Consider the following 19,919-nt stretch of genomic DNA (forward strand, 5'->3'; position numbering starts at 1 on the left):
TGGTGTGTAAATACTCCAGCTCCCTCATTTCTCAGGTGAGATTTCTCTGAGGCAAGTCTGTTAGTCTGTTCAGGCTGCTATAACAAAACACCATAGACTGGGTGACTCATAGCGGAAATTTATTGCTCGAAGTTGCAGAAGGAGGAAGTCTGATGCTAGCGTGGTCAAGTTCTGGTGACAGCCCTCTTCCGGGTTGCAGACTGCCGACTTCTCATGGCATCCTCACATGTTGGAAGGGATGAGCGAGCTCTCTGGGACCGCTTTTATTAAGGGCACTCATCTAATCACTTCCCAAAGGCCCCACCGCCTAATACCATTACCTTGAGGGTTCGGGCTTCAAACTATGACTATTCAGTCCATAGCAGCATGTTTTCTCATCTTCTCCAGAGTTTCCTCTGTGGTGTTAGCTCTAGTTGCCCACAGTGTTAGCTAGCTGAATAACTTACCCTCTATTGCCTGCCTCTCTTTCTTACTGGTGATTCCCAAAGTTCCCAAATGAGTCACTTGCACCTGATCCTTGTTTTTTGATCTGCTTTGGGGGAACCTAAGGTGAGACAACCAGTTAACACTGTAAAGGCCTTGTCAATGCCCTCCAGCCAGAGTCCACCAGGGACACACCTACAATTGAACCAATTAAGTTCATTATTTTTTGCAGCAAGGAAGGACACACCCCACAGCAAACCATGGGGTGTCTAAGTAAAGGGTGTTAGAAAGAATCTGTTATAGATTTGGACTTTGGTTGGATGATTAGAGAGATGGTCTAAGGAAGTAGGCAGTTCACTCTAGGTTGGATGCTGTCAGAAAGTAAGGGCAATTCTATGAAGGAAGATCTCAGGAAATCTTACCTAGAGTGAGGGGATACTAGAATGAGGTAAAAGCTGATATTGGTAAAGAAATAGTCACTCATTTTAGCCAAGAGACAGGTCGTTAGGTATTTTGTGGGTGACTACCGTGATCTTCTCTTTGTGCTTAGACAAAATTAAAAAGTTGGCTTGCTTTGTCTCACCTTCCGATTCGGTGTAAAGTTGTGAGGCTGGTATTGTGTGAGATGGTTTATATCTAAAACATAGTATGGACTACTTGTGAGTGCCGGACCAGATTCTGAATGTCTGCTTTTTGTTTTTCTTTTTCACCACTTTGTAAACTCAGCGTCAGATCATCAGCCTGAGTGCGGGGCTTCACATCCATCCTCTTTCAATTTTCACAATAATGCTGAGTCAGGTATGAAAAGACACATTTTAGAAGTGAGGGAGAAAATGTGATCTGAGTTATGCGGCGTGCCAACAGGAACATGACATTGAGATGGAGAATGATCAACTAAAGGTACGCCTTGGCTTCTAACGTGTGTATGAACTCCCTTTGCGGAAAAACAACAACAAAGGTGGGACCCCAGGTCAAAGCCCCGCTGCCTCTCGGCGATAGGGGGCAGCGTGTCCCGAAAAGTCAAAGCCCCCCAAGGCAGTAGCTTTTGTGATTTCAAGCGCTTCGCCCCTGGAAAAGGGAGGCTGAGTTTTAAATCCAAGATGTTACTACTCTGATGATTCAGCGCCACACCAACCACGAATTAGACTAGGGGTGGGGGCGTGGGGCGTCGCAGGCACCGAAGCCCGTCCGGGATCCTCTCTCCCGGCTCCAGCCTCGGGCCGCCCCGGCTTCCCTCTCGCGGCTCCAGCCCCGGCCTCGCCCTCTGCGTCCCGCTCCCCTTTACGCCCCCGCCCCCGCGCCGGGCACGGCGGGGCTCGGCTTCCCGCTCAGCGCCCCGCCCCCGCTCCCGGCCCAGCTCCGGCCCCGGCCCGCCCTGCTCCCTACAGAGCCCCTCCCTGCCCCAGAGCCCCGCGGGTTTCCAGACCGAGTTCTGGAGGTCCAAGATGGCGCTGCTAGGCCGAGTTTTCCTTGTTCCGGGCCACGGTCCTCGGCGGGTAAGGCGACGCTGGAGGGACTGAGGGCTCGGCTCGCCCCCAGCGAGCGCCCTGCCCGTGCAGGTCTCCGGGACCGCGACCAGGGGCGCGCACAGCGAAGATCCGGATCCCGGGATTCCGGGGCGCGGGGACACGCGGGGGGAGCGGGAGCCGGGGGATTGGGGTTAGGAAGGAGCAAAGTCACATTCTGCTGTCCGAGAAGGTGCGTGTGTGAAGGGCATGCTGTGGTTCTCAAAGTTCTCATGTTCCTGGAAACTTGAAAATTGTGTGTAAATAGGTAGAAAGACTGGAGGACACTGCACACGTTGGCCCTTTGAGGGATGGGAGAGGACCTGGGCTGGGAGTGGGGTCCGCAGGGAGCACTGACCTTGTATGAGTCCTTGTTTATGAGGAAAATCCATTCATGTGTTAGTTGTGCAAATTAAACATTAATACAAACATATTCACTTAAAAATTTTTATAAGAAGAAAAAACCCAAACCCAGCCATCTGGACTCCCCTTCCTAGAGATTAAGCTGGGAGAGATGTATCTTAGGCTGGCTTCCACTTCTATCTCCCTCATGATTTGGGAGAGAGAACTTTTTGTTTGTTTTGTCAACTTATGTATGTCCACCGGACCCATAGTCCAAATAAAAAATGCAAGTGAAGACAGCTGGAGAGGGTAAGAAAGAGAAGGGAAGAGAGAAGAAAAAAGCAGTAATAGCTAAGACAGACCTTTACCCCAAGCAAATTAAAAAATCTTATAAACTAAACCAAAAAGTTCACTTTCCTTAGCCAGGTAGAAAAATTATTCTGCCAGCTATGAAAATAACCTTTTTTAGTCCAACAGAATGGGCAGCAATGGCATTCTTTTTGAAAAACGGGGACAGTAGTTCCAAATGTGAACATGAGGAAATAGTATGGTGAGTCTCTCAAGTAAGAGAACTTTCTTTAAAAAGTGATATTTGTTAAACACTAACGTTTTGTTGATACTGTTTTCCTGTAAAGATTTTGATTATAAGTGATTGTGAAAGAAGCCTGTGTTTTCTGGCGTCTTCTTGAACTTTCTATTTGTGCCACAGCTCTGTGAGGTAGAAAGTCTTCAGAGGTCGTTGCCTCCCCCTCCAAAAAAGCATTAGGACTGTAGTAATAAGGTCACACAGACCATATCCCAACACTTCTGAAACCATTAGACAATACAGTTTGAGAGGGAGAAAATGAACTCATTTAAAAATTAATTGTAATCTGACAATTTTGAAATTCTTTTGCTAAAGAAAATTAGAAGTTTTCAGGATCAGGGTTCAGAGCCAACAGAAGCCCCTTTTGGTGTGTTTTGTTTTCCTGGCACATGCAGCCTTGGGTTTGAATTCCTGGGAGAAGCATTTTCACATCTGTGAAGTGGGAGGTTGTTCCAGGGAACATCATGTTTTTGTGGGCAAATACTAGTTATTATAATTAAAACTCCTAATTTGAGTATTTTTGTTACCAAGAACCAAGAGAAATGTTTCATTTGTTCAACGTTGTATTTATGAAGTGTTATATTAAAATTGTGCTGTTTAGCTAGTAGGCCTCAATTCAGTGCAACAAACATTGATTTTGATCTCCACAAAGATCATTATAAAACAGTTTACAGAACTGGCTCTGTGCCCGGCGCTGGGGTTGCAAAGATTAAAAAAAAAAAATGACCTTTGTTCTCAAGTTGCTCTCAGTTAGGAAAATGTACACACATTCAGTTGTTTATCAGGAAATGCTAATTAAGTGCCTATTAAATATTGGGTATTCTTTGGAGATACTTGGTTGAAAAGGTATCTACCATCATTAAGCCTCATACATATTTTTAAGCTTTGGATAATCATGAGTGGACATGGAAATCAATTTTGTGGAGCAAAATGAGTTTAAGAAAAATAAATTAGAATAGAATATGAAATACGAGAATTCATCTTATATAGTAAGGATAAGTTTACTTTGTGAAACCTGTTTTTTTTTTAATTATTTACCATTCATCCTTTTGTGGATTAATTATTAGATATCTGCAGCAGTGCACATTGCCATACTTTCCTTTTGTTTTTATCAAGAAAAATAACTTTAGGATTTTTATAAAAATGTTATCTGACCATTATGAATTCAGTTAATATAGTTTAAAAAAATGTAACACAGGACCCTAAACTGACCACCCAGAAATAACCAGGCTTGATGTTTGGTGAACATCATTCCAGGTGTCTGTGCTGGTAAAAAGGATGGGTGCATAGGCATAATTTTGTTTGGATGTATTATGTTTATTTTCCCCTTAGAACTGAATCAACATTGTTTTCATTGTCTTCTAACACTGAATATTGTCAGAGAAAAATGAAAGTCCAGTGGATTTTTTTTCCCTTGTATGTTTTGAGTTTTCTTTTTTTCTGAGCTTTCCTATCTGGAAAGCTTAAGAAATCTTTCTGTACCCAACCTAAAATTCTGGAATATAAGCTTCTTGGAGGCAAGGATTTATATCTTGTTTGTTCACTGCTCTATTTCTAGGCCTAGAAGAGTGAGTAGCATAGAGTAAACATGTAATAAATATCTGTTACATGAATGAATGTGTATACTGTGTTGCAATATAAAGTGTATTTCTTGCTATGCTTTATAGAATATATAAATGTCTGAAAAAACTAGTAGATCACACAGGATATGAGTAGACTGAAGATGCAGAGGTATGTTAGAATGCATATATAAACAAAATGGTGTGTGTGTAGAGGAGGCAGGGAAGGCTTCATGGAGGAGGTGGCTTCCAGGGCTGACTTTTAAAGGAGGAGTTGGAATATATGGGGCCTCAAATGTGATCTAGACCTAAGGAATAGCATATATCAAGAAGTGAGGGAGCATAGCCTATTTCTAAAAAAAAAGTGGTTTAGTACTGTGGAGTTTAAAATACAGGGTCAGAGAAAAGTCCTTGGAGATAAGACTGGAGAGGTTGCTGGGGTCAGGGCATGGTGGGCTTCACTCACTCATATGGCAAATTGGGCATTTACTGTGTGCTAGGCAGTGTACTAGGGTTATGAGGATGAGAAAGAGCTGAATCCTGCTCTCAGGAAGCTTATAATCGAATGACATTATGGTATACTATGGTATTACGATGAGTGTTCTTGACCTCAGAAGAGGTCCCAAAATAAAGCATCTCTCTTCTGTTTGAAAAACAAGAGTAAAGACAGAGGCCAAAGTATCACTTATTACCATTCCACGTGAGAGCCAACTGACCCTGTTAACTGGACTTCCTGAATTAGATAGACTTGCTTCCTCAGAAGGATAGTAGAATTGCTCTCTGAGGGCAGCTAACTCTCAAGAGGAGGAAGGCTAAAGGACTGTTTGTGCCCACTTATTCTTTCAAAATTTACCAGTCAGATAAACTGTCTCTGGAGACTGGGAAACTAAGGGTGTGGAAAGAAGCCCAGAGTTACATGAACTGAGCTCCCCTCTGGGAAGGAAACATTGGGATTGGGGAAGAAGCATTTCCCATTCCCAGTGGGAGGAGTGTACAATTTTATGGGAATATATTTTGGGGTACACATCTAGGCTGAGACTTGAAGGATAAATAGGAGTTAGCCAAGGGGAGGAATATGAGTAAGAAAGTTCTAGGTGGGGGAGAGGCCTCTGTGAAGGGCCAGGCTAAAATGTATAGGTGGAGAGTAGGGAGGCAGATGGGGAGAGGCTAATGAGCAGAAGCTAATGAGCAGCCAGTGGGCCACATTAACGATGAGAGCTTTGTCCTGGCAGCATGGGAATAGGGGTAAAAACAGAGGCATGTAGTCAAATCTGGGTACTCCTTTCTCCATTGTGGCCTCAGGGAATGGCTGTGGATGCAGAGAAACTCAAAGTCAAGTGATATTTAGGAGGTAAATTGAGAGACCTTGGTGATTGGTGGTGGGGGTGAGGAAGGAAGATTGGGCTATATTGAGGTGATATAGCACCATCGCAATTGTGAGCAGGGAAGTAGTATTATCAGGTAAGACTTGAGATAGGGAGACCAGAAGTCCAAACAAAAGTGATAGGAGTCTGTACTAAGGGCAGCATTGGAACTATTTAGACTAAAACAAACTGGACTTTGTGGTTTGGATGTGCGGTATGAGATGAAGCCCAGATTTCTGTCTTTGGCCCTTGAGCTATGGGCCATGCCACTGAGAGAGGGCACTTACCAGGGGGAGCTGGTTTTAGGGATGGAGATGAGAATGTTAATTCTGTCTGGGAGTGTTAGGGAAGGCATCAGAACTGTTAGAACTACCCTTGAATGATGAATGTTGAGTGATGTAGCGATCAATTTGGTATAGATAGGGAGGTAGGGAACAGTTTATGTTTGGGGAACCCTGAGTATTTTGTTTTCCTGAGTGCAGATTTCAGGGGGGTAAAGCAGAGGGAAAAGAGTCTGGAGAGATGGACAAGAGTCAAGTCACAAGGACTTGACATGCTGTGTGAAGCTAAGGAATCTGGACTTTATGAAGCTACCAGGAGCCATAGATCAATCTTAAGTTGAAAAGTACCATGAGCAGGTTTGCAGTATTCTGGAGGGCAGCATCGCGTACAGGTTGGAGAGAGGAGACACTGGAGGTCAGAGACAAGAGATGATATAAAGTGGGACCTCTGTATTTGTGGGTGATGGGAGATTCAGGCCTTTGAAGTCAAGCAGCGAATAGAAAGGAAAGATAGTGACTGGGAGGTAAAATACATCGGACTGGAGATGGATTGGATGTATCAGGTGAAGAGAAAGAGGCTTTGAAGGAGTCACTAGAGGAAGTCCCATGGATGAATGGTGGCTTCAGAGCTCAAATATCCATGTGAAGAAATTTCAAAACAAACTACACCCCAAAACTATAAAGCTAATTTTATAATATTAAAAATATATGTAGATCTCCACAAAGATCATTATAAAACACATCAAAGAGGAGAGAATTTCTAAAGTTATGGTTGCCTACAGTTCATAATAGAAGGCATTCCATCAAGGTTTGGCAACCCTTGGTTTTTAAAGAAAATTCCTAGGTAGAAAATGATCAGCATTCTCAGCTGTCCTATGCTGTGCTCCTCCTGAGGTGAAGATTGACCTTGGAATCAGAAATGCCTGGGTAGGGGCGCCTGGGTGGCTCAGTCGTTAAGCGTCTGCCTTTGGCTCAGGGCATGATCCTGGCGTTCTGGGATCAAGCCCCACATCAGGCTCGTCCACTGGGAGCCTGCTTCTTCCTCTCCCACTCCCCCTGCTTGTGTTCCCTCTCTCGATGGCTGTCTCTCTCTGTCAAATAAATAAATAAAATCTTTAAAAAAAAAAAAAAAAAAGAAATGCCTGGGTAAATATAAGTAAGTTAAGAGTAAGGGGCAGCTATACTTTGGTCCTTTCCAGTCTGGAGAAACTCCCACGTTGCAATGCATCAGTGGTAGAATTGCAGGCTTTCACAATTATTGAATAATGTTGCCATTTACATTTAGCCCTGAATTATTTTCTAGTCTCCAAAACTATATTTCCAACCTCAGGTTAGATATGTTCACCTGAATGTCCCCCAGGTGTTGCAGGTATGGTGTTTCCAATATAGAACTTAACTGTCTTCAATCCTCCAACATGGGTCTTCCCATGTCAATCCTGTCATTTATAGCAGCACCCAACAGGTAGCCACATAAACTAGAGAATTCGCTCATCTTCAGTTCTCCCTTTCTTGCCCACCAGTTCCAGCTGGTTGGCTTCTGAATTCAGGCCAGACTACATGTTAAATATGTGTGGAAAGTGTGGTCTTTATTTCTGCTGCCTTCGTTACTTCTCCCCTAGACCAATACCTTCTGTCTGACTGATCTCCATTTGATTTTAGCTCAGACTTAAATCTTACTTTCTAAAACACAATGGCAGTGCAAAGAGTAACAGAATATTGAAGTAAAGGGGAGAGAGCTGGAGAAGCCTCTCTCAGCTGAATGGGCTTGATCTTTTCAAGAAAGTGGTGGACCTCTTTATCTCCCTTTAGTGAAATAGGTCAATGTGTGCTGAGGTTGGGCTTTGAGGCAAGAAATAAGTGGACCAGACAATATTAAGTACAGTGATAATTTATTACATCCTCATTTTCTGGGACTTTCCTACCAGCAAGTAATTTCATTTGCTAACTTCCTACTCCTGATGATGGCATCCAGGTCTAAGCCATCATCACCTCTTGCCTGACCTGCTACAAAAGCATAATCCCTGCTTCCAACCTTGCCTCCTACATTCCTTCTCAGCAGAGCAGGCAGAATAGTATAGAGCAGTCCTCTGAACACATAAGGCAGATCCTGTCAGTCCTCTGCTGAAAACTTCAGAGATGTTCTCCACTAGACTCAGTAAAAGTTTAGTCCACATAGTGTGGTTGACTCAGCCTGCATGATCCAATGATCATCATCTCCTTCTCCTCCTCCTCCTCCTCGTAAAGATTTTAGTCATTGAGAGAGAGAGAAAGAGAGAGAACACACGAGCCAGGGGGAGGGGCAGAGAGAGGGAGAAGCAGGTTCCCCACTGAGCAGGGAGCTCAATTCCAGGATCCAGGACCCTAAGATCATAACTTGGGCTGAAGGCAGATGCTTAACTGCTGAGCCCCCCAGGTGCCCCTGATCCAATCTTATTTAGCTGATTGACCTCACCTCCTGTCTATCCCACACTTGCTCTCTACTCCAGCCACACTGGCCCTCTGACTCTTCCTCAGCCTGCCAGTCATGCTGCCATCTCAGAGCCCTGGCATTTATTCTTCCCTCAGCCTGAAAGAACTGTGGCACTCATTCCCTCATCTTTTTTGGGTCCTTGTTCAAATTCAATGCAGTGAGACCTTTTCTGATCACTCTATTTAAAATAGCAACACTCTGCCCTATTCTATGCCTTATTTTTCCTCACAGCATGTATTAGCTTTTAATATACTATGTAAGTATATATATTATTTAATTTATTTGTTCCCCTTCCTCCAAAAATAATCTTTCAGGGTAGACTATTGTATCTATTTTGCTCACTGCTGTATTACCATTTCCTAGAACAGTGCCTGGGCATAGGAGATGCTCCTTAAAAACTTGTTAAAAATAGATAAATGAGTTAACTATATACCAAATCATAATATGTTTATCTCTAATATATTTTCATATATGCAAATTCCCAAATCAAACCAAAACCTTTTCAAGAACAGGGGTTCTATTTTTTGGTTCAAAAAAGATAGTCATGTTAGTTATGGCTAAGGTGATGGGCATTAAGGAGATTACCCAAATGAGAGGTAAGCAGGAGTGAAGACCCCAGTTCAAAATTTCAAACTGCCTGCTAATTTATCTCCTTGATTTCATCTCCCTTTATTGGAAAGTATTGGTGAAGCATCTCTTTGGTCCACATCTAACTGCAGGCTGGTAAGAACTGTAATAAAAATTGGAAGTTGCTCTGAAGCTCAGAACAACTACTTTTTCAAAGACTCATGTTCATTGCGATTAGGTGTATCATTACTTAAAAATGTAATTTCTGTCTTGCTACCGGCAACAATTGCATCATTCAGCCTAGCCACTGCAGTTGGAGTCCAGCTAACTTTCCTTTATATTTGCTCAGCCTTACCTTCAAGTTGCTGTGGCAACGAGGTCTGTGTTCAGCAGAAGCTTAGAGTATCAGTGGCTTCTGTGCAGTGCCCTGCTTTAAGTGAAGGAGAGGGTGGAGGTACTCAAGCAATCCACACATGCACAGAGCTTGAGCGCAACATGGTCTGTGGCAAGCCAGAGCTGTGGGTAGAGTTTGGGCTCTTCGGTTCTTTTACAGTTTGTAGGATCGCTGTTGGTATTCGTGGGTGGGACAGTTCTTCATTCTGCAGCACTATCTGTTTCTGTCTGGAGCGTCACGTAGAACATCCTGCCCAGTTCCCTCTTGTATTTCCAGATGCTTCCAACTAAGAGGCACCTCTGCTGTGCTGAAGTGGCAGTGGTCTAGACATTGAAAAGTGCAGGCAAAGCACAGACATGTGCCTCCTAACAACTGGACAAAATACATCGGCAAGTAGTTACTGGAGGCTTACTGTGTGCACAGACTGTTGAGTTGCATTGGGAATGCAAAAATATGCATTTTTCAAAGTCATCCTTTGAAACCTAACCTAAACCAAGAGGTACTTAGAACCTCCCCCCCCAAATAAATAGATATGGTCATGTTTCATTTCCTTATAAGTATATAGCTCACACTTAAGTGTGAAATATATAGCACTTACACTTTAAATAACATCCTTATAACATTGATCATATGCAGTGTTCTTGTAACTTTGTTTTCCTCTATACCCTTTTTACATTGTGTGCTTGCATATATGATTTTATTTTGTGTTAACTATTTTCTAAAAAGATTTATTTACTTATTTTAGAGTGAGAGAAAAAGCGCTTGAGCAGGGGTGGTGGGTAGAGGGAGAGGCAGAGGGAAAGCAGACTCCTGCTGAGTGGGAAGCCCTATGCTGGGCTCTTGATCCCACAACCCCAAGATCATGACTGAGCTGAAACCAAGAGTTGGATGCTCAACCGACTGAGCCACGCAGGTGCCCCTATGTTAACTACTTTTAATAAAAAATTAATTTATGAACATACCCAACACACAGTAGAACAAAAGGATATGCAGTGACTATGTACGAAGTCCCTCTCCCAAGAGGTTAGAGCTATGAATTGTTTCTTGTGGATCCTTCCAACAGTTTTTGTTCTTATATCAACATATGTATGAAAATATTTTCATTAAAAGACACCACACAATGGGAACATTTTACATATATTTCCCTACCTTGGATTTTTCCCTTAACATGTAATGCCTTGCATTCTTGGTATTCAACAAATATTCGTTGAGTGATTGAATAACTACATATTGTTATTAAAATAGAATATATTCTATTAAGAGATACACAGTATTTTGTTATATGGATGTGCCCTAATTGGTTGGATATATCCCCTATTAAAATGCTGATAGATTGTTTTCTAGTGTTTTTGATTACAATGCTTTCATATATGTTTGACTACTATGCGTCCCTTGCATTTTGAGTCCCTAAAAGTGAATTTTGACTTTTGCAAAAAGCCAACTGGGATTTTGATAGGAATTGCATTGAATCTATAGATCAATTTGGGGAGTATTGCTATTTTAACAAAATTAAGTTTTCCAATCCATGAACACAGGATGTCTTTTTATTTATTTAGGTCCTTTTTAATCTCTTATGATGTTTTTTAGTTTTTAATTTATAAATCTTGTACTTTTATTGAATTTATTAGTAAGCATTTTATTCCCATTGATGTGATTGTGAATAGATTGTTAATTTCATTTTCTTCTTAGTGCATATCTTTGAACATAGCTTCTCCCTCCCACCCTAATGAATGAGTATATCTGTTGGATTAATTCCTAAATGTGGAGTTGCTGGGTCAAAGGGTGTGTACAGTTTAGATAATATTTTGATGTATGTTACCAAATTGGCCTCCAAAGAAGTTGCCCCAACTCGTATCAACAGATTGTAAGAGTGACTTTAATAAGCTGTTTTTTGTATTATTACCAATCTTGTGAGAGAAAAATGATATCTTCTTTGTTTAAGTAAATTCACTCAGTTATAAATATGGTTGTATTTTTTGCACGTGGACTATCTTTTTAAGGCCTTTGCCCAGTTTTTCTATTTGCAAATAACTTGTTAATCGTATATCAGTAGATTTGGATTCTTTGGGTTAAACTAAGTTTTAAGATGGCATAATTTAGAGTCATCAAAAGTGACTTAATGAAACAAGTGGCAGAGAGCTGGATTCGTAACCATATAGCTCCATAAGACTCTACTTGTCTGCCCTCATGCACTTTTGATGGCATTGGAGCCTGGCCAGTCAGGTTACAGTCAATAAAACAAGCATTTACTGAATGCCTAATTGGTATTAGAAACCCTATTTTAGTAATGAATGGAGACTGTTCTGTTTTCCTGGGTGTTCACTGTCTGGTGCAAAAAAACAGATCCTGACGGAGGGAAGGATTCATTTGGCCCATTTTTAACAGAGACTCATGTTTAAAGGTGTCAACGGTTTTTGACACTTTGGCTTGGTTTTGAAGGCTAGTTTTGCTAGGTTGACAAAGTGGGAAGTTCAGGCAGATGAGAAATCAGGAACAAAGGCCAGGAGAAAGTTGGTGGCAAGTTTCAGGAATGCTGAGGTGTTGGTGAGCATAGAGTATACCTCTAAGCGGTGGAACTGGTAGGAAGTAGGGCCAGGAAGGTGGGCTGAGGCCGTGTTGTCCAGCTTGAATGCCATGCCAAAGAATTTAATTTTTGTATTTTTGACTCTAGAGAACATTAGTGTTGTGTTTTTGTTTTTTGTTTTTTTAAAGATTTTATTTATTTATGTGACAGACAGACAGCCAGCGAGAGAGGGACCACAGCAGGGGAGAGGGAGAGGAAGAAGCAGGCTCCCAGCCGAGGAGCCGGATGTGGGACTTGATCCCGCAACGCCGGGATCACGCCCTGAGCCGAAGGTAGACGCCTAACGACTGCGCTACCCAGGCGCCCCTTTTGGTTTTTTTTTTAAGATTATTTATTTATTTGAGAGAGAGAGAGAGAGAACAGGAGTGGGATGGAGGGGCAGAGGGAGAAGGAGAAGCAGACTCCCTGCTGAGCAGGGAACCTGAGCTGGGGCTCAATCCCAGGATCCTGAGATCATGACCTGAGCTGCAGGCAGACGCTTAACCAATGGAGCCATTCAGGCATCCCATGGACATCAGTGTTTTTGAGGTATGGGATTTTAATGTGGAGGTCCAGTCAATTAGTAATGGTGACAATGATGGTAAGATCGCTACAAGTTATTTAAATATTACCTTCTTTAGCTCCACAAATTCTGTGTGAGGGTCTGTTAATAGTGATTTTTTACAGATGTGAAACTCAATTTTCTTAATAGTATACCTAAACATTAAACGATTATTTTTACATTGGTATGTGAAAAAAAGAAAAACCGATTATCCCCCTTTCAATTTTGTATTGGATTCTTGGGTTTTATTTAGATGAGGAGTCATGCACTCAAATGCCTCAAGTTCTGGATGGCCCTATAAATGACAGTGGTCACGCAGTGAAAAGGGTTCACTTACCTGTGTGTGGGGACTGTGCAGAGCTAGGCCTTTGTCTCAAGGGGGCATTAACTCAGCCTTATTAGAAGCTTGACTTAAGTGTTGGTAGAGCTTCTGATTTTTATCTTAATTCTCCTGGTACCCAAATATGGGCTCAAAAATTTCAAAACATTGGGCAGGCCTAACAAAACATCTGTCTTGGGTCACCAATCTGCCTTTATTGTAGGTGTTTATTCTAGCATTTGAGAACAGCCAAAATACTTACATAATTTAAGATTAAATCTCAATGCTATACAGTCTTCATCCTCTAGGGGAGACACAGTCAAGACTCTTAAAAGAATTGCCATTCTGAGGATTAGAAGTATGATCCCTTTTCATTAGTTTAGATGCTATCATTTAGGACCACATGGCAGAGGAAGATACTGTTTATATGATGTGGGAGAGTCATGAGTATGGAGGGGAAGGCAGATGCTAGCTGATTTTTTTTTGCCGGGGGGGTGGAGATTTTAGAACTTCTAATAAGTAAATATGTTTGCCAAAATTGAAGATGTTAGAGAGTTTTAAGAATTTTAGATTTTAAAGCTGTCCAGAGAAAGACAAATGCTGTATGATTTCACTCATACGTGGAATTTAAGAAACAAAACAGATGAGCATAGGGGAAAAGAAGGAAAAATAAAATAAGATAAAAACAGAGAGAGAGGCAAACTGTAAGAGACTTAGCTATAGGGAACAAACTGAGGGTTGCTGGAGAGGAGGTTGGTGGGGGAAATGGGGTAACTGGGTGATGGGCATTACGAAGGGCACCTGATTGTGACGAGCACTGGGTGTTATATGCAACTGATGAATCATTAAATTGTACCACTGAAACTAATAATGCACTACATGTTAACTAACTTGAATTTAAATAAAAAATAAAAAAAATAAAGATGTCCAGAGATATCAATCTTTATATGAAAGGTGTTATATCTATTTTCAAAAGACAACTTATTTCTAGAAAAAACACAAAGCAAGACTTGAAAACTTAAAAAGTCTATTTTGTATAAGTCACTTTTTGTGAGTCAAAAAGAAATGGCCAAAATGCTATTTCAGGTTATTCAGGATCCTTCTTTGTAGAAATAGGAGACTGAATACAACATGATTCTTTGAGGTGTGTTCATCTCTATGGGTCTTAATATTGAAATGAACAACTTGTTTTTAGGCAAACACATAGTTTGAATAATAGCATATATGCTATGAATTATCAGAAGGTAATATGAATTAAAATAGCATTATCAATTTCTTCACTTTTGGTTTGGCGGGAAAAATCACTATTGATCAGATCAAATAAAATACAACAGGTAAACCTGTGCTATGTAGTAACCTGACACCTTATAGACACTTACTAGGAATTATTATCAAAGTGATTATATTTTTGCCTCTATATTCTTTCTTCTATTATTGGAGAGGTTGGGAAATGTTTTAAGATAAATAAAAAAAATGTTCGTATATACAAATATTTTATTTATTTACTTAATTTATCTCTCATAAAGTACCACATCATATTCCCTATACAAATCAATACGAAATAAATAAAAATTCGTTTTAGAGCCTTTGAAAAATTAGAACACATTTTTTCATTATTAATGGGAAATGAAAAACTCACTAGCCTACTTGTGTAAATTTCCTGATCCATCATCTTAATGTAATAGTCCTGGAGGCAGTGGCAGCCTTAAGTAAAACTGCCATTTATGTAGAGAAAGATTATTACTGTAGGTTGCTTGGATTATTATGCTTTGGCAAAAGGATACAAAAAGAGAATGCTTTGTCAACATGAAGCTAAAGGAAATACAATGACCAGCATGGAACATAATCAGATTTATCTTCACTAATTATTTTATACATGTTTTCAAATTTTGTCTTTCAAACCTTTTTTCCTGATTATAAAAGCAAATCATACTTATTGAAAAGATTTTGAAAATACTAAATACCAACCAAACAAAAAGGAAAAATAATCATATATCATCTAGAGATAATAACTGTGTAAGGAAGGAAATGGATGGACTCTGAAGTCAGACGTATCTTGGATTTGAGTCGTCTTTTTTTTTTTTAATGATTTTTTTATTATATTATGTTAGTCACCATACAGTACATCCCCAGTTTCCGATGTAAAGTTCGATGATTCATTAGTTGCGTATAATACCCAGTGCACCATGCAATACGTGCCCTCCTTACTACCCATCACTGGTCTATCCCATTCCCCCACGCCCCTCCCCTCTGAGGCCCTCAGTTTGTTTCTCATAGTCCATAGTCTCTCATGTTTCATTCCCCCTTTTGATTACCCCCCTTTCTTTATCCCTTTCTTCCCCTACCGATCATACTAGTTCTTATGTTCCATAGGTGAGAGAAATCATATGATAATTGTCTTTCTCTGCTTGACTTATTTCACTTAGCATTATCTCTTCCAGTGCCGTCCATGTTGCAGCAAATGTTGAGAACTCGTTCTTTCTGATAGCTGAGTAATATTCCATTGTATATATGGACCACAACTTCTTAATCCAGTCATCTGTTGAAGGGCATCTCGGCTCCTTCCACGATTTAGCTATTGTGGGCAAAGCTGCTATGAACATTGGGGTGCACATGGCCCTTCTCTTCACTACGTCTGTATCTTTGGGGTAAATACCCAGTAGTGCAATGGCTGGGTCATAGGGTAGCTCAATTTTTAACTCTTTAAGGGACCTCCACACTGTTTTCCAGAGTGGCTGTACCAACTTGCATTCCCACCAACAATGTAGGAGGGATCCCCTTTCTCCACATCCTCTCCAACAATTGTTTCTTGCCTTATCTATTTTTGCCACATCATATCAACAAGAAAAGTCTCAGGAACCATATGATCCTCTCAATTGATGCAGAAAAAGCATTTGACAAAATACAGCATCCTTTCCTGATTAAAACCCTTCAGAGTGTAGGAATAGAGGGTACATTTCTCGATCTCACAAAAGCCATCTATGAAAAGCCTACAGCAAATATTATTCCCAATGGGAAAAGCTGGAAGCCTTTCCCTTAAGATCAGGAACACGACAAGGATGCCCACTCTCGCCACTATTATTCAACATAGTACTAGAAGTCCTTGCAACAGCAATCAGACAACAAAAAGGGATCAAAGGTATCCAAATCGGCAAAGAAGGATGTCTTTCTTCTTTCAAAATGTCTCTCTTCACAGATGACATGATACTCTATGTGGAAAACCCAAAAGAAGCCACTCCCAAACTATTAGAAGTTATAGAGCGATTCAGTAATGTGGCGGGATACAAAATCAATGCTCAGAAACCAGTTGCATTTCTATACATGAATAACGAGACTGAAGAAAGAGAAATTAGGGAATCCATCCCATTTACAATAGTGCCAAAAACCATACGTTACCTCGGAATTAACTTAACCAGAGACGTAAAGGACCTTTATTCTAGAAACTATAAATCACTCTTGAAAGACATTGAGGAAGACATAAAAAGATGGAAAGATATTCCATGCTCATGGATCAGAAGAATTAACATAGTTAAAATGTCCATGCTACCCAGAGCAATCTATACTTTCAATGCTATCCCGATCAAAATACCGAGGACATTTTTCAAAGAACTGGAACAAATAGTCCTTAAATTTGTATGGAAACAGAAAAGGCCCCGAATCTCCGAGAAACTGTTGAAAAGGAAAAACAAAGCTGGGGGCATCACAATGCCGGATTTCGAGCTGTACTACAAAGCTGTGATCACAAAGACAGCATGGTACTGGCACAAAAACAGACACATAGACCAATGGAACAGAATAGAGAACCCAGAAATGGGCCCTTGGCTCTTTGGGCAACTAATCTTTGATAAAGCAGGAAAAAACATCCAGCAGAAAAAAGACAGTCTCTTCAATAAATGGTGCTGGGAAAATTGGACAGCTACATGCAAAAGAATGAAACTTGACCACTCTCTCACACCATACACAAAAATAAACTCCAAATGGATGAAAGACCTCGATGTGAGACAGGAATCCATCAAAATTCTAGAGAACATAGGCAGCAACCTCTAGGACATCTGCCAAAGCAACCTTTTTCATGACACATCTCCAAAGGCAAGAGAAACAAAAGATAAAATGAACTTATGGGACTTCATCAAGATAAAAAGCTTCTGCACAGCCAAGGAAAGAGTCAAGTCTTTTCTACTTATTATTTGTCTTTAAAAGTTAGTTACTTAACCTTTCTATGTTTCAGCTTTTTCATCTATAAATTGGGGATAATCATAGAATTTACCTTACAGGATTGTTGTGACGTAATGCATTGAAAGTCTTTAGTAGACCTTGGCACATGGTAAATATTGAATCTATCACTTACTGTTGTTATTTTCTTAGTCTTTTTTCTAAGCATATATTTTTTATTTATAGTTAAGAACATATTGTATACTTTTTTTTCACTTAACATCATATCATATGCATTTTCTTGTGTAATTTCCAGTTGATAAACAGCCTTATCCTAAATCATTGACCACGTTACCAGTTGTTTCTTTAGGATAAATTTCTAGATATCCCAGACCAACTGATGGCAGCCCACTTAGCTTACAGGAATATTCTAGCAGGAAATGATAGATTCTGGAGTTTTAATTTCCAACCATGACCTATGGGGAATATCATGTGCCTCTATGGTGTGATCATTAAGCTTTTGTAGGAGTTAAGTGAGTAGAGAGGAAATATATAAGGTGATGCTGAGGGAGGGCTCTGGAGCCTGTCAGACCACATTTGAATCTTGGTTCTGTGACTTGGGCAATATATTTAACTTCTCTGAGCCCCTCCCATACAGTGGGGTAAAAATAATACTTATTTCATAGGGTGGTGAGAATGAACTGGTTTGATATCAAATCCTGACACATGGTAAGCACTCAATGAAATTAGCTCTTTATTGTTTGTTATGTTCAACACTTGAAGTTTGTTTTTATAATTAAATGTGAGAATGGCAGAGATTTTCACAAGTAATGTGAGAATGTGAGTTGTAAAACATAAGTAGGGCAATACAAATATTTTTAGTGTAAAATGTTGTTATTTTCCCCCTATTTCAAATATAACTAATAGTTATCTGTTCTACACATACATAGGAAGAGGCATTTGATTTCATAAACCTTATGAGGAAATTTTAATAGTTTTTTTCAGTGGTTCAAACATGGAATGTGATTTTTATCCAAATTATTCTTGTTAAAAGATGAATATGCTTTATGTTATTTTTTTTTGCATCTTTTTTAAGAATGCATCTTTCAACTAGGATCTTTTTTTATTTTTTATTTTTTTATTAGTTTCAGAGGTAGAATTTAGTGATTTATCAGTTGCATATAACACCCATTGCTCATTATGTCAAGTACCCTCCTTAATGCCCATCACCCAATTATTCCTTCCTCCCACCCATCTCCCTTCCAGCAACCCTCAGTTTGTTTCTTAGAGTTCAGCGTCTCTTATGGTTTGCTTCCCTCTCAATTTTCGTCTTATTTTTCCTTCCCTTCCCCTATGTTCATCTGCTTTGTTTCTTAAATTCTACATATGAGTGAAATCATATGATATTTGTCTTTCTCTGACTGACTTATTTCACTTAGCATAATATCCTCTAGTTCCATCCACATCATTGAAAATGGCAAGAGTTCATTCTTTTTGATGGCTGAGTAATATTCCATTGTGTATATCTACCACCTCTTCTTTATCCATTCGTCTATTGATGGACATCTGGGCTCTTTCATATTTTGGCTATTATGGACATTGCTGCTATAAACATTGGGGTGCATGTGTCCCTTCAAATCACTATTTTTGTATCTTTTGGATAAATATGTAGTAGTGAATTGCTGGGTCATAGGGTAGCTCTATTTAACCTCCATACTGTTTTCCAGAGTGGCTGCATCAGTTTGCATTCCTACCAACAGTGTAAGAGGGTTCCCCTCTCTCCGCATCCTCGCCAACATGTGTTGTTTCCTGAGTTGTTAATTTTAGCCATTCTGACTAGTGTGAGGTGGTATCTCATTGTGGTTTTGATTTGTATTTCCTTGGTATGGAGTGATGTTGAGCATTTTTTCATGTGTCTCTTAGCCATTTGTGTGTCTTCTTTGGAGAAATATCTGTTCATGTCTTCTGACTATTTCTTGACTGGATTTTTTATTTTTTGGGTATTGAGTTTCATAAGTTCTTTAAAGATTTTGGATACTAGCCCTTTATTTCATAATTTGCAAATATCTTCTCCCATTACATAGGTTGCCTTGTAGTTTTTTTGACTGTTTCCTTGCTATGATAGTGCTTTTTAAAGTTAAATTTAAGCAGAACCCCTGTAAATAATATTACTAGCATTTATAAAGTGCTTAGTATATACTAAACAATGGTCTTGGTATTTTACTTACATTTACTCAGGTGAAGCTTACAATGTCCTATGAGTTAGGTTCTATTTGTTGTCTCCATTTAGAGAAGAAACCAAGGCACAAAGAGGTTAATTACTTGCTGAAGGTTATACAACTAGTGAGAGAATTCTGTCCTATGTAGTCTTGCGCCAAAGCCCATGCTTTTAACCATTCCATTATGTTACTTAACATTCCAGTAGAAGAAGGGTCATAATTGATTAAATACAATATCAATATGTTTACAGTGAGTTTGTTAACCCAAGAATTTGATTAATTGTAAATTCAAGAGTAAGTTTTTTTGAAATTCATCTATTTTGTGGAATTGCATTTATGAAAATTTCATTTAATCTTTTTTTTCTGTTTCAGTTTTTCAGTTATGGAACAAAAATATTGTATCAAAACAATGAAGTTTTTCAGTCAAAATTCTTCCCACCCCTTCAAAAAGCTATGTTATCGCCTAATAGTTTTCAAGGAAAAGTGGCATTTATTACTGGGGGAGGTACTGGCCTTGGTAAAGGAATGACAGCTCTTCTGTCCAGCCTAGGTGCTCAGTGTGTGATTGCCAGCCGGTAAGTCATGCTCAGCGAATTGCCTGGCAAGAGTCTGT

The 19,919-nt window shown here is 39.9% G+C and overlaps 1 protein-coding gene across 1 annotated transcript in view; it reads left to right on the forward strand.

The window, feature by feature from the left end:
- The first annotated feature begins 1,642 nt into the window (after positions 1-1,642).
- DECR1 (2,4-dienoyl-CoA reductase 1) overlaps positions 1,643-19,919 on the forward strand; it is a 44,069-nt gene continuing 25,792 nt past the window's right edge. The window contains exons 1-2 of the mRNA XM_026495778.4: positions 1,643-1,919; positions 19,679-19,881. Of these exons, the coding sequence (XP_026351563.2) occupies positions 1,869-1,919; positions 19,679-19,881 (254 nt within the window). The 5' untranslated portion in view covers positions 1,643-1,868. The remainder of the gene's footprint in view (positions 1,920-19,678; positions 19,882-19,919) is intronic.

Source organism: Ursus arctos, unplaced genomic scaffold, assembly GCF_023065955.2.
Source record: "Ursus arctos isolate Adak ecotype North America unplaced genomic scaffold, UrsArc2.0 scaffold_6, whole genome shotgun sequence".
In the NCBI taxonomy this organism is placed as follows: Eukaryota; Metazoa; Chordata; class Mammalia; order Carnivora; family Ursidae; genus Ursus; species Ursus arctos.